This window comes from Cotesia glomerata, linkage group LG2, assembly GCF_020080835.1.
Source record: "Cotesia glomerata isolate CgM1 linkage group LG2, MPM_Cglom_v2.3, whole genome shotgun sequence".
In the NCBI taxonomy this organism is placed as follows: Eukaryota; Metazoa; Arthropoda; class Insecta; order Hymenoptera; family Braconidae; genus Cotesia; species Cotesia glomerata.
In genome coordinates, this window is record NC_058159.1 from 3,972,600 (window position 1) to 3,988,915 (window position 16,316).

The 16,316-nt window shown below is 29.7% G+C and overlaps 1 protein-coding gene across 9 annotated transcripts in view; it reads right to left on the bottom strand.

Annotated features, from left to right (window-relative positions):
• LOC123259427 (nucleolar protein 4-like) overlaps positions 1–15,811 on the bottom strand; it is a 67,204-nt gene extending 51,393 nt beyond the window's left edge. For 2 of the 9 annotated variants that reach the window (XM_044719953.1, XM_044719949.1), the window contains exons 1-4: positions 15,494–15,811; positions 15,236–15,406; positions 15,018–15,156; positions 81–203 (exon numbers count right to left, since the gene is read on the bottom strand). In XM_044719953.1, coding sequence (XP_044575888.1) covers positions 81–143 — 63 coding nt within the window. In that variant the 5' untranslated portion in view covers positions 144–203; positions 15,018–15,156; positions 15,236–15,406; positions 15,494–15,811. The other 7 variants (XM_044719948.1, XM_044719946.1, XM_044719954.1 and 4 more) reach the window with 6 other exon arrangements.
• Between the last annotated feature and the right edge of the window lie 505 nt (positions 15,812–16,316).

The following is a 16,316-nucleotide window of genomic DNA, read 5'->3' on the forward strand; positions in this document are numbered from 1 at the left end:
GTTTAACCTCTCCATCCCACTTTGAATAAAACAAAGCTTGATTGCGAATCCGCGATAACGAATTAATTTTTACAAAATACCTGCTCACATGTATTCTTCGCTTGTATACCCATGTACAATACTTGTAAGTACATATTACTCATATCACTTTATAACTGGCTGGGTGTCTCATGCACGCTTACGGTTTAATTCGTGACAATTACCTGAAAGCAAACAACAGACACTTGTTAAATTAATTACCAAGTTTAACTAATTGTGCAAATACTAATGGAGTAATAATACGTATGATATAATTGCAGACTCATACACACATATGAGCACATATATGTAGTGCTAAAAAAATTAAGCAAAAATGACCTGGAAAAGCTTGTACATATTTGCGCGAAGTTTTTTTTGTTGGACATAAATGTAGAATAATTAATTCTCTTTATATTATTTTTACTTTAGTCGTTATACCGCGGACTTGCGATATGAGACGCGACCCACAAGAACGACTATTATATGTACGTATATGTTTAATGTAGAGAACTCGGTAAAACGACTAGAAGGGCGGGTTGGGCGAGTTATGTATATATATATATATATTATATATACGAAGCAACCAGTCAAGTAATACAAACGACGACTTGAGCAAGTAAACGAGTAGAGTGACGGCGTAAGAAAGAGAGTGCAATGCTGTATTATGTATTATGGTGCACAACATACAATAGCGGTTATCATACTGTGTGTGTGTGTATGTGTGTGCGTACTGCTTAACAGTCGGCGACTTTACTGGTACTTAATAAAAATGTAATGTTGGTGATTATAAAAACCGGAAGATAAATAGAATGAAGGAGGACGATAATAATAATAATAATGATAATTGAAGTAGTATTAAAACTTGTTGATTTAGTGAATAAATAAAAGTAATTATGTGGGATTTAATTGTCCGGTATTATGTGTATATAATGGGAAAGCTCGAAAGTAAAGGTGGAAGCCACTTGGAGAGCCGCCACCGCTTTAATTAATGGTAATTACACCGGTGATCTTTTCCGCGCTTTGCTACTGTATACTATGGTACACTGGAATGGCTAGTCTCGCCTGGACCAGAGTTGTGCTGCCAAAAAGTTTGCTAAGTCCTATTTGGATTCGTAAAACGGAATGTTTGAATTTGGGGTTTTGGGATTAAGGTTTAGGATGGACTGAGTTTTTTTTTTTTAAGTAATTTTGGCTTTCAATTGGATTTACTTGCCAAGTAAATTTTTTTTTAAATGAAATTTAGTTGGACTGAAAAAATTTTTATTGATTGAAAACAATATTATTTTTTATTGAATGATCTTTTTGGTTTAAATTTATTTTTCATCATTGTAATTTAAAAAAATTTTTTATTATTGTAAAATATATAAATCTAAGTTTCAAGAACTTAAATAGTTAATTCGTAATATTTATTTTTAATTGTTTAGAATTTTTTCTTTTAAATTTTGACTTCAAAATTTTCATTTAAAATTTTTTTTTTTAGAATTTTGATTTCACGTTTTTACATATAAATTTTAGACTCCTTTAAATTTCTTTAAAATTTTTATTTTAAAATGATTCTCTTAAATTTTTTTGGCTTTGAATCTCTTTTCACATTTATATAATAATAATAAGTAATTTTGGTTTAAAAATTCGAGGTTTGGTAATTTTTATTGACTGAAAACAATATTATTTTTCATTATTGAATGATCTTTTTAGTTTAAATTTATTTTTCATCATTGTAATTTTAAAAAATTTTTTATTATTGTAAAATATATAAACCTAAGTTTTAATAACTTAAATAATTAATTCATAATATTTATTTTTAATTGTTTAGAATTTTTTCTTTTAAATTTTGACTTCAAAATTTTTATTTAAAATTTTGTTTTTTCTATATTTTTTCTTTAGAATTTTGATTTCACGTTTTTACAAATAAATTTTTGACTCCTTGAAATTTCTTTAAAATTATGCTTTAAAATTTTTTTTTAATTTATCATAATAATAATAATAATAATAATAATAATAATAATAATAATAATATAAATTCACAAGTGAATGGCTGATTAAACAGATAAAAAAGTGATGAGACGAAAAGTCGATATAAAATTAACCAGTGTCGAGATCGAAACATTATAATCGAGAACAGAGGGTGGTTGCAATATAAAGGAGTAGATAGAGTCAGTAGCCGTCGTTTGGTGGCTCGAGGCGAGTTGTAGGTTAGCGTCCCGTTCAAGCCCGATGCCGATGCCGGGAACTTGCCCATAGATAAGTGTTAGGTATCAACTTGTTGCATTAATTACAGCGGGCAGGCTATTAGCCATCGATTCACCGCGTAAGTTTCGCTTCCTCTACTTTAATGCTCTTACTCTTACTCTTTCCGTATCCAGGCTTTACCATAGCACTAGCTATTATTAATCTCAACTATTGCTTCATTATCATTATCAATCTCCGGTTTATTTTTGACTCGGCTGTATCGATTACTTTTAGCATTAATTAGTCAGCTTGAGCTCTAAGCTAACCATGATCTTTCGCAACAGTAAATAATTCATTAGCTTCCAGTTTTTGAGATCATAATTATGATGAAGGTGATGATTAGAACGCAAAACCCACCAAGAAGGCTGAGTTAATGAAAACACACGTTCAGGTGCGTTGTTATTGTTAATAAAGCACCCACCGGAGCAAACACAGTTGGATGTTGGCGAATTAAACTTTAACGAGTACTTATGCGCCGCGATTCAAGATGAGTAATTAGAATTTGTTCGCTCTACGCGATACTCCGATTCCCGGATATTAATTTCACAAGACTATTTTTAACTATCGGGAATTTAATTATTACCATAATTTTATTTCATTAGACTATATAATAATAATAATTATTATTATGGATTACAAGTTGCGAGGATCGAGGATAATTAATTAATTGAATTTTATCCAATTTTGGCACGAGGATTAAATGACTTAATTTCTGGTTAAAGCACTTGGGTGTCGTATTATTGAATATTATAATTATGGTAATAAAAATGTTAATTCTTCAACCGGATTTGGTAATGTCAGAGAGTGGGTTAATCAAAAATTGAATCAAAATATTTCAGGTCATTTGAGGTCATTTATGTTTAAATTAAGCGGTTTTAATTTTTATTCTGTTTGAAATTTCTGTATTTTATCTCTTTATTCTTTAAATTTTAATTTAAAAAATTTAATAAATATTTTTGAGTTTATAAAATTTCATTTAATTAATATTTTCAAATATATTTTGAATTTTTTTTTATTTTGTCTTGAAAATTAAATAAAACAAAAATTTAACTAATTTTTAAATTAAGTAAAAATAAAACAAGGTATTATTTATTTGAATTTTGATAGTCTTAATAAGTTGGTTGTAATTGTTTTAATTAATTTTATTATATTTTACACATAGGTTACCTCCTGATGAAGGAGGTCAGAATTATGCTGACGAAACGTTGTAAATTGGAATAAATAAAAAGAAAAAAATAAATTATTTGGTCTGCTATATCCTGATTTAGTTCTTTGAAATTTTGTAATACTTACCCCCATGAAAAAAAAAAATATATCGACGGTCTAATTAGCAATTTGTATAACTTCTTATTTTTTAAAGGGTGATTTTTTAACATTTTGATGTAGCAATAATCCAATTATAAATTATTTAAATTATTTAAACCTAAATATTGTATCTCTATTAGATATTAATGATATTAAATGGTTTTTTAAAGTGATAATAAATTTTGAACTAATTGTTTTCTTCGTACAAATAGAAGATTCTCTAAAATGGAGTTAGACAATTTGCTAATTAGAACGTCGATATGTCGAAATATATAAAAAATATATATTTTAAATATATTAAAAATCTATAAGAAATATATGAATATATAAAAAATATGCATAGTAAATATATTTTTAATAACTAACTTTTGACCGATTGTCATATATATTTTATATATTTTAAATATATTTTAGATATACTCAAGATATATCTTAAAATACATAAAAAATACATAGCTAAAAATATAAAAAAAAATATATTTTGAATATATCTAAATTAGATTTGAAATATATCAAATATATATGAAAATCAGCCAAAAGTTAGTTATTAAAAATACATTTACGATACATAATTTATAGATTTTTAATACATTTAAAACATATTATTTATGTATCTTGACACATATTTTTTTTATATATTTTTTTTTCATGGGGGTAGACCTGTAATAATGAATATAAAAATAAAACTAGACAATTTAAAAATTTTTCACCTATAATAAAAAAGAAATAATTGACAGCTAATCCAAAAACAAAGTCAATTGCAAGTAAACTTTTGATAAATCGTATTGAATAAACCAAAAAGAAACTCGGGACTGGCGCGAGTAAATAAAACATTCACGCGGAAGTGGTTTTCAGTTACCGTCCCCGGTCCCACCGGCGTTGAAAAATCCTCCTTTTATTTTATTTATTTTTCTCCATATGCGAATGTGAACGTGAATGTGTGTTTTATTAACACTAAAATTATTCACAGTAAATTTAATCACAGGAGAGTTTACACAAACATTTGAAAGCGATAAAAAATAGAGTAAAAAAATAAAAAACAGGGAATATATAAAAGGCACTCGAGCACGAGTATCGACGAACTATCGGCGAAAATCGAGAGATCGAATTTTCGGAAATAAATTCTGCAGTGACGGGAGAAATGGAGAAGGGAGAAGGGAAAAGAGAAAAGGGGGTCGATCACCCGATCACACTGCAGGATAGGAGTACTCTATAATATATATATATATATATATATATATATATATATATATATATATATATATATATATATATATATGTTTTATACAGAGGTAGAATATATTTCAAAAGCTACTGCCAGTGCTGCTGGTACGTATATGCACGCCAGAGCAGAGAAATGGAAGCAAAGGGTCGGTCGGTGGCTATTTCGAGCGCGGTGTGGTCGGTCGTTATGCCATCCAGGATCCTATCACACTCACATATGAGCACACATGTGTGGACAGTAGACACTACACACTATACACCCGTCAATAATCCTCTGAATAAACTATCGCATGACCCACCCACCAGCACCCACCTACGAGCTCGTGGATCGACGCCACGCGATCTTCACCTACGTCAACCGACTAGACCGCTCACCGCTTACATTCGCCAAAGATATACAATGTACAAGTTATATAGCTGTATGTATACACGTATGTACAGATATCGTTTATCTTTACCTCTTGTGGTCATTAAATAATCATCAGTGAGAAAACACAACAGAATAAAAGATAATGATAGTTTTGGCTAAATAAAAAGCAAAAAAAGATTCAGCGACGTACTTTCTTTTTATCCTTTATTATTCATTGTTTAGAATTCGAAATATCTGGATTTTATTAAACTGTTAATATAAATTAACATGACCCTTCGGACGGGGCTATATATATATATATATTGTATTTATATATTCGGCACTTAACTCGTTAAAAGGTTAAATGCATAATAAAAGTCTTGATGGAACTATCGTGTCTGTATCACCGGCGCTGTCGAATATTAACGAAGGAGAAATATATTGAAATGTAAACCGTGTTCAGATTGAAATGTGACCCGAATCTGTCGACGTACTGCTCTGTGTATTATACGCAAACAGGAATAAAACGGGAAAGGGAGCTTGATATGATATTTTAGGGTTTTGTAAAGTATTTTTTATTGTTAATCTAATTTTGTTACTTTTAAATTTCGGGTGCTTGGTTGTAATACATTACTTAGACGGTAATTGTGATGAGGTTCTCGCCGTTATTTTGGTAAATTTGACGTGAAATCGTTAGTGGTATATTTAGTACTATTATACGGAGAAATTTGAGGTGAGAGATTTAAATGTCGGAGTTATTTAAGGAAATTTTGATATGAAAAATTATTGAATAATAATTTAAAAAAAGGACCCGGGAAAAAATTTGAAAAATTATTTTTTATTTAAAATCATCTACGTTTAAAATATTCTAATAATATCTTAAATTTGGAGATTGTATAATTATCATTATTTTAGAGAAAATATTGAAGATACGAAAAATGACAAGAGACTATTTTTTTTAGAAATTTAAATTGTTCATAAAAAAGGTTCTTATCATTTTTTTTTTTGTATTTTTGATCCTTTTAAATATTAAAATTATATAATAATAAAATTTAAATAATCAAAAATTTTTTCAACTACAATGTAACACAACACAAAGTACGTAAAACTTTTATAGCTTCTATTCGGTGGGAGTGACCTCGCGACTCGCGATCTTATATCCATACATACACGTATTTAATATAATACAAAGTAGTTGAGCTGCCAACTACAGCCGTAAAGGAGCCTCCGTAATTAAGTTTCACGGTCTCGAATAATTACCCAGCTAGCGAGCGTGGCATCCGGTCTCAATTCCCGACCATCCTCAATTTCGGAGGGAGCATAATTCACTATTCTCGCTTGCTTCCCTCCCTCCCCCCCCTGCTTACTATCATGTAATATATATCCATACTCTTAGCCGTCTAGTCAGTGAAGCACAGGTAGCCAACTTTGCTCACTACATGCTGCATACTAACACCTTCACAAGGTATATAATATATGACAGCTCAACTAATTCATAGGACGGATAGTAGCTACCAATAAAGGAGCAGATATTATGTTGAGCCAGAGCTGGATATCAAAATTTGATTACACCTTATTATACTATATGCTATATATTATCCGTATGTGTAGGAGCGGATTGACGGTTCATTCTTCCCATATTCACACATTAATTTCTTATCGTTATCCTTTCCCTTATTTCTTACACCATAAATTACTCCCCGTGTCACGTCGAATTAACCCGAATGCGTGATGAGCGAGGGGTGAATTAAATTTGATTCTGAATCTCGATGCTCACACGAGATACTTCTGAGCAGAGGTAGTCCTAGGTCCGGGATAGAATCTCCTATTGAGTTGATTTGGGAGAGGAGATTGCCGGGTAATTCGATTCACCTGAAAATTCTATCACTATTGCGATAAAAGTATTGCTCAGAGACGGGTTTGAGATTATATAAGGTGAGGTAATTCAAGAGATGGAGATGTAATGGGAGCGCAGGAATTGCTAATGAGACAGCTCTCACCCCACTGTCAGATTTTAACGTTCTAACATTTTAATCGGCTATTTTGCGAATCGAGTAGAATAGAATAAAGGCTTCCTTCAGTTTTGGTGAGGGAGAAATCTTATTAATATTTAGATTTATTTAATCAAATTTTCGTATGTGCAATTCTAATTTAGTTGGCAGTGACGCGATGATTATTATTTGCACATATTTGGTTATTTAACAGTTTAATAGCTTTATTTTATTCTTGTTTTTTTTTTTTTTTAACAGTGTATGTAATCAAAAAAGTTTTAAATACTTTTAAATTATTTGATTTATTTTTAAAATAATTCTTTTATTTTTGATAAAATTTTGGTGAACTTTTTTTATCAGTGTAAGTATTGATTAGTCTACAGAGCTATTGAATTTTTTAGGTTGAAAAAACCATTACATAACAGAATTTGACTAATTTCAACTTTATTTACTCCAAAAAGATTTTAGATTATTTTTTTCTAAAATTGTTATCAAGCTAATAAATTACCAATTAGCAGTAAAAATTAGCCCGAGACAGCGAATTGATTTAAATTCCAGGATTAGCGAGTGCACCGTGGTCATAAAAAAAGACAACTTCGCATGTGGACACCGATGCGGTGTACCTTGACACGGATGGCTCCCTGAATCACCAGCTCGAGAGACAGAGACAGAAACAGACAAACGCAGCAGAGTCTGCACTGTACATACTGTACATAACATACATTTTAGCAGGAGAAGGTTCACGTTGCGAGGGGACCAAGCTGCCAGCAACAAACATCAGCTAGCTGCTATGCTATCAACACACGCCTACTGAGTGCGATTCGTACTCCACTCGATTGTACGTCAACGTCCATGTGTGTGTTTACGGATAGGGTCATGTATGTTCACATGTGAGGATGTCAGTGAGTATGAGTATGGGTATGAGGACCGTGTGCTCACGGTTGTCGACCGGCGTCGATAAGCCTTCTTCTACTTCGTGCTGAGTTGTCCAACCGGCACATATACGCACTTTACAAATGATCACATAATAATAATAATAATAATAAAAATATGACAAAACAATAATAATAATAACAACAACAACAACAACAACAACAACAACAACAACAACAACAACAACAACAACAACAATAATAATAATAAAAATATGAAAAAACAATAATAACAACAATAACAATAACAACAACAACAACAACAACAACAACAACAACAATAATCTTAGATTATTATTATTATTATTATTATTATTATTATTATTATTATTATTATTATTATTATTACTACTACTACTATTATTATTATAAATGTGAAAAAATATTCAAAACCAAAAAGATCATTCAATAAAAAATAATATTGTTTTTAGTCAATAAAAATGACCAAACCTCGAATTTTTTCAGTTAAAAAAAACAACTAAATTTCATTTAAAAAAAAGTTTACTTGGCAAGTAAATTCAATTGAAAGCCAAAATTACTTATTATTATTATCATAAAAATGTGAAAAGAGATTCAGAACCAAAAAAATTTTAAAGCATAATTTTAAAATAAAAATTTCAAAGAAATTAAAAGGAGTCAAAAATTTATATGTAAAAATGTGAAATCAAAATTCTAAAAAATAAATTTTACATAAAAATTTTGAAGTAAAAATTTGAAAGAAAAACTTTTAGAGTTTACAATTAAAAATAAATATTTAAGTTATTGAAACTTAGGTTTATATATTTTACAATAATAAAAAATTTATTAAAATTGCAATGAAAAATAAATTTAAACCAAAAAGATCATTCAATAAAAAATGATATTGTTTTCAATCAATAAAAATTATTATTTATTATTATTATTATTATTATTATTATTATTATTATTATTATTATTAGTTAAAAAATTTAATTTCCTCCCGCTAGATATTCTATCTCAAAGCCTACGCAATTGTTTTTAATCTCTCGGCAAAGTAAAATGACAAAAAAACCGAACCGTCCAGTACTTCAGTCTACGGTACACGATTTTTCATTGTTGAAACTGTCGTCGTTTCACCGAGACGAAAATTGGTTCATTTTTTTCAGTGTAATTGCAATTGTCAAAAAAAAAAGTTGAAGAAATGAAAACAAAATAAAAAAAAAAAACTCACAAAAAATTTTAAATAAAAGAAAAAAAAAACAAACTTTTGCGGCCTTTGTGCTGCTTTGAAAGGGGATGCACGGAGTAGTTGGGTTGGGGGTTGGTCGATGGGATAACACGCGAGCGCAAAATGCCGTGTGCTCTGTATACACACATATATGTATGTATGTGAGCGGGTGTAAGCCTGGCGGCTGTCCTAGCTTGGAAATGAGAGCGTGAGGGGCACTAGTTTGTTCTGCACCCTGCACCCTACACCCTTCGTCTCTTCTACTGTTACTGTTACTGTTACTGTTACTATTACTGTGACTATTACTATTACTATACTAGAAGTATTATTTTATGTGTGTGTGTAGGTGTGTGTGTGTAGGTGTGTGTGTGTAGGTGTGTGTGTGTAGGTGTGTGTGTGTGTGACTGCAGAGTGTAGAAAATGAGGGTTACCACCCCCATATATACTTTTATACGTACAAATGGACCTGGCACACCCTTATATTCTCAACTCGGCACACTATCGGGCAAACGTGTCTCTCGTCTTATGGAAAATCCATAGCGATCCGATCCCTTGGTGCTTTTTTTTTTATTTTTAAACTCGACACTCGATTCCCGGCACATGTCTGCCGTTTGTTTTATTTTTCACTCTTTTTTTTTTCATCATTATCATTAGGTATTTTTACTCGTTAAAATAGCTTGAGGGAAGTAAATGTTTACACCTGGGAGGTTGGTTCGAGTTAGGTTTTAATTTTTTTACAACCCAGTGGATTTAATTGTTAATTAATTAGATAAAAATAAATCGTTGAGGGAAATGTTGATTGGTCATTTTGTTGATAATTTTTTTAATTTTAATTTTTAATATTAATTGATGAAAATTTGAATTTTTTTTTACTGATTGTATAATAATAATAATAAAATTTTCAATAAATCAATTAAAGAAGTTAAAATAAAATTTTTTAATTTTTTTAGGATCAGAGATATAAAAAAAATTGATCAGGATTTTTTTGTGGAAAATTAAATTTCCTATAAAAAAAAGTTTTTTATTATTTTTCTCTATCTTTAACATTTTGTCCAAAAAAATTACAATAATGCAATTCAATCAAGAGCTTTTATTTGAGTACCCACATGCATTTTGATATATTTTTCATATATACATATATATATATATATATATAAATATATGAAAAATTGATGTGGGTACTCAAATGAAAGGTCTTGATGAGTGTAACATCGGGATGAGCTTATACCTCTAAAAATGTCAATAGTTCACAAGATACGAGGTCATTTCTTAATTATGTATCTAGAGATAGAGCATTTTCGAATGCAGCCTAAATACTTATCATCATAAATTGACTATTGGTGAGAATGATATGAAATCATGAAAAGACACAACTCCAGATCAAGACTTTTCCAACGATACCAAATTTAACCATAAAAACCCATTTTATCAAATACACTGACCACAAAATTTTGCTTATTTTCTTAATAATAAGGTAAAAGCCCCAATATATGATCATGTACCAGTATATTATCACTCCATGTATTTGTATACCTATATTTGTGAGTATAGATATACAAATACATGGAGTGATCATATACTGGTACATGATCATATATCGGGGCTTTTACCTTATAGATTATTTTTTATAAAAAAAATTTTAGTAAAATTTCTTTTCAATAATGAAATAGAGAATTAAAAGTATAATCCCGAATAAAAAGCAAGGCAATTTAGACAAGTAGGATATAAAACATAAAGTGAAGGATTGTACAACGCAGTACAGAGTACAGAGAAGTACAGTGTATGTATTAATAATAAAAAGCAAGTGGTCATTGGGAAAATGGAGACGAGTTACAACCACACGCAACTTTAGTTGGAATGATCATGATCATGAGTGCTCGTATTTTATTGTGTGTCTACTCGGTACGGGATAACCGTGAGATAGTGGTGGACACACACGCTGCAAAGTTTATGTATTTATATACATATATATATATAAGGCTTCAAAGAGGTCACAGCGGCGTTTTCTATGGTCCACCTTAGATAGCTCGGTTACGACGAGACGCTCTTGGTCTTAGATCGAGAGAAGTGAAGAAGAGAGGAGCAGGGTGAGGAGGTAAGTACGTACTGTACAAGTCGGTATGTATTATTGTAAGGAAAAGGAGGAGAGACTGGAGTCGCGACGATCCTATTATCCACTTGGCGCACACGTAAAAAGTTTAAATCCACCTAACCGGCAGGCTCCGACTCCTCGCGGTGAAATAAAAATAAAAAATAAAAAAACAAAGAGACAGAGCGAGTAAAAATAGTTTGAAAAAGGAGATAAAGTTGGAAGAGGAACAGAGGAACAGAGAGGAATAGAGGAAACGAGGGCAAAGAGAGGATTAAAAGAGAGACGGGTGGTAGAAAGAGACAAGCTCGCTGAAATGAGAGAGGAAAGAGGAATGAGGGGACGACTGGAAAAATATAACCTGTTGGACCGCCAAAGAGTGTACACCAGTGAGACGCGAGCTCGCGGATATAATACCCCACTAGAGCGAGAGAGTGAGAAACTCGCGAGTAACGAAGTAGGCGAGCAGAGGGCGAATCAGAAAAGACCCCAGCTGAAAAAGAGAAACAAAGAGAGAGAGAGAATAGAATGAGAGTGGATGCGAATCCGCTGACAGAGACGGACGAGCGTGTCCCGAACCTACCTCAAGTCTAACGTAATTTTTGCGGTGCGATTGAAGAATCAAACGATTAAATCGCTTTAAACCGCCGTACTGTGACTCCTATCCTGATTATATCGTCACCTGAGGACTACTAATTTACCATTTGTTATCTTGCTAATTTCACTCTCTTTTTGTTCTAGTCAAATATCGTTCAGGGTTCGGTGTGTCACGCTAATTAAATGTTTGTACACGGTGATACCGAATTTATCGGTTTTATTTTATATTAGTTTACAAAGATTTATTTTTTTTTGGGAAAAGTTTAAATTTGACTGCTGGTAACTTTAAAAAAAAAATTTTTTTTTTTAATTGAAATTGAAACAATTATAAATTATTGGTTAGTTGAAAATTTGATAATTATTTATTTATTATTATTTGATAATTATTTATTTATTAATTTGATAATTATTATTCGTCAAAATTCTTTATTTAAATTTAAAATAATTTAAACAATTTAATAATTTATGATTTTAATGATTTAATAAAATGATTTTTAAAATTTAATATTCAAGTAACTAAACGGTTAATCTTTTTAAAATTTTGGGATTAGATAAATGACGTATTTATTGATACGTATACTTAATTTCAAAGGTCAAAGTTGGAAATTATTTTTTACATTAGATTCGCTCGAACTTCCTTAAAGATTAATTAAAAAATTTTAAATGCTTGATTTTATTTGAAAAATATTACTTTGTTTTTGGATCAAGTTAAAAAATTGATTGGTTTTTTGTTGTTGATAATTTTTTATTAAATTTATCGTTTTGATTTCATTTTATAAAGATTAATTATTTTTTGAGAAAGTTGAAATTTTCTTGATATGGAAAAATATTTTGGAGTAAAATTATATTTAAAACTATTATAAATTTTTGATTAATTAAAAATTTGTAAGAGTTTTTCTCTATTAGAACATTTTTTACTTAAATATTTTTTTTTAAAGTTATAAAAATTAATTACTTAAACAATAACTGTTAAAATATTCCTGTTTATGATTTTTGTTGTAATTTTTTAGAGTAAAATAAATAAAAAAAAAACATTCTTATATTAAAGATTTACCTAAAGGATTTAAAATATAAATATTTGATATTTATTTATATAAAAATGAGAAAAAAAATTGAAATATCTTCTTGTTGTAATAAAAATGAGCATTAAATTTCCTCTTACTACTATTAAATAATAAATAAATACATATTACGCATACCGGTTATTTCTTTTGATAAACTTGTAAGATAATAATTCACTTTGGAAATAACAATAATTATCATAGAGTCTTTACACCTCTCGTTTTATCAAACAATAATAACGTATAAATCTGTTTGCTAAAACTTTTATTAAATTGAAGCAACAATCATAATAACAGAGTGCAGACATCCAATTAACAAAAAATAAATAGTGATGATTTACGGGTATGACTACTTAATTAAATTAACGAGGGTACTTAAAACCGACTCGTCCGTGATAAAATATATTAAATAAAACATTACAAATTTTTTCACCTTGTTTTATGTTCTGTTAACTCGATGTATTGGATAGCGAACGATTAATAAAACCGACCCGGAAAAAAGAGGATAAAAAATCTAAATAAAACACAATGCCGCAGCACGTGATCGCGGAATAATCGCTGTGTGAATATCTCACCGGAATTCAGAGCCAACTAAAGTAGATCACTTTTTTTCATTATTTTTTACAAATTAATACCCGATAAATTAGCAATAACACATAACGTATGCTGTAACTTTTTTATTTTTATTATCTGCATGCATGTACTTTTTCAGGACGAGTATTGATGCGATTTACGCAAGATCTCGCGGTCAATTAGCGGCACGTTAATGCAACACTGTTCTCTGTACTATTTTTTTAAATATTTTTCGTTGGTGTTTATTTAACATTTTTTTTTAATATTAAAAATACTAGGAAATTTTTATCAATCAATTCAAAATTTTTTTCATATTAGTTTTTATTTTTTAACAATTAATATCGGAAAAAAAATTATATCTAATATTTTTAAAAATTACTAATTTTTATTACATTCATAATTTATTTTTATAAGCTATTTTATTAAAAAATTTATTAATGCAAAATTAGTAATATTTTTTTTATTAAAAAATAAATTTAATAATTGTAAAAAATTCTCAAAATAAAAAAAAAATTAAATCATTAAAAAAATACTTTGAGAAAATGGACTTAAAATTTTTTAATATTTTTTATACAATCTTTTTTTATTAAATAATAAATTTAATAATTGTAAAAAATTCTTAAAAAAAAAAAAAATTAAATCAAAAAAATACTTTGAAAAAAATGGACTTAAAATTTTTAAATATTTTTTTATTAAAAAATAAATTTAATAATTGTAATAAATTCTCAAAGCAAAAAAAAATTAAATCATTAAAAAAATAATTTGAAAAAATGGACTTGAAATTTTTTTAAAGTTTTGTATACAATTATAAACTTTAAAATTACTCCAAAATTCATGACATTAAAGTTAGCAGTCGCTTCACAATTTTTTATTTTTTTTTTAACAAATAAATTATTTAAAAAAAATTGCATTTTTAATTTTTTAAAATTTCTACAAGTCAATTTTTTTTTTACTTTTTTTTGCTATATTTTATTTGTTATAAAATTCTTAAAATTATTAAATATCTGCTAAATTAATTATTATCAAAATTCAAGTGTTTGCAAATAAACAAAAAAAATTTAACTTAATTTTCCGCAATAAAAAAAATTCTCAAATTTTCAGTAATAATTAAAATCCCTAAAAAAGCCTTCAATAATTACACGTGTAAAACCTGCAGCACACAAAATTTTCTGATAAATAATACCTTGAACCTATCAAATAATTAAAACAATTAAAGGCAATATGAAACTCGGTATCACAACTAAAAACTAAATAAAAATCCAAATAAAACCGAGTTCTCCGTACTTAGCACCGATAAGACCGGAGTGGGAATCACGTGGCCGGTTAGGTGCAGAAACCCCGATATACAATATAACTCCTCGACAATCTCAATACAATCCGCAAAAAGCGTTATTGAAGCATGTGTGTAAGAAAGAGACCCAGCAAAGTAAGACAAAGAAAAAGAATAAAACTCGTCGACTCACCTTGTGGTGCTGCATGATGGCAGTGGCCTTTCGCTTCGCTGACATATTCAGGCCTGGCCCCTTTGTAAAAAATCGGCTCCTGCTCCTTCTCCAACTTAAACTCCTCTCTCTCCGCTCCCTCCAACCGACACCAGCAGACCTGACAGTCCAACAAAAAATCCAGTTAACAAACTTCTGTTTAGATTTACTTTTTTTCAAACTTAAAAATCAAACTTTACTTTTATTCTATCTCCAACTATTTTAGCAACAAACCGCGTTTGCGTTGTTATATTAGTGCATCAACATTATCATAAACATGACGAACCCGATAAATGCTCGAACGTGCTCGAGTCCAAAGTTCTTCTCATGAATTTTTCTTTCTTCTTTCTATTCCGATAATCCTTCCGGTTCTGCAATTTAATTATTTTTCATTAAATATTCTCTCTTTTTTTTTTTTAATTAATTTCTAACTCCAAACTCAAAATTCCAATACGTACAAATTAAAACACTGTCCACAAAAACGGCCCACGTTATTATTATTTATATTCCAAGTGGGAAAAACTTAAATATTTATTTTAAAAAATCGGCTCTAGTGATGCTGATGATGGTATGGGTCTTGAAGCTGAGGCTGAAACTGGCACTGCTGTGATAACATGAGCCGGGGTGATGTCACACGTCGATTCCACTCTGTCAAGTTCGTCTGTGTAATAAAATAACTTATCACAAACTTATTTTTTAAAAAATTATTAATTAATTAATAAATAAATGTTTAATTTTAATTTTTTTTTTGATAAATAAAATTAAAAACCAACAAACAAAACTTAAAACTTACACTTATTTTTTTTATATAAAAAATGTCATTAGAAAAAATATTTGTGAGTATTAAAAAGTTCACTTAAAATTTAAAAAATTGTCCTTGAGTATTTTATTATTTTTATTAATTGTTTTTTATTATTAAAAAAAATTTAATAATTTAGAGCGAACAATAAACATCCGGAAAGAATAATATTATTAAATATTTTCTTAGCGCGAAAGAACAGCGATGTTCACGTGAGGAGCGCACACGGCGAACTAACGGCTGGCGACGCGACGGCGACCCCCACCTTCGCTTGGTTCGGTCGCTCGCCCTTCCGCCGCTCGCCGCGCGCAAGAGACTACGGACCAGGGGTGCAGAGCCCCCCTTGGCCCTCTCCGCCCCCACTGACCCGCTCGCTCTTGCCCTCTCGCCCGATGGATCCACGACGTAGTCGGCGGTAAGGTAGGGTCTGTCACCGTCAGAGTTTAGTTGAGTGTAGTAGAGGATGCCAAGAGAGAGAAAGA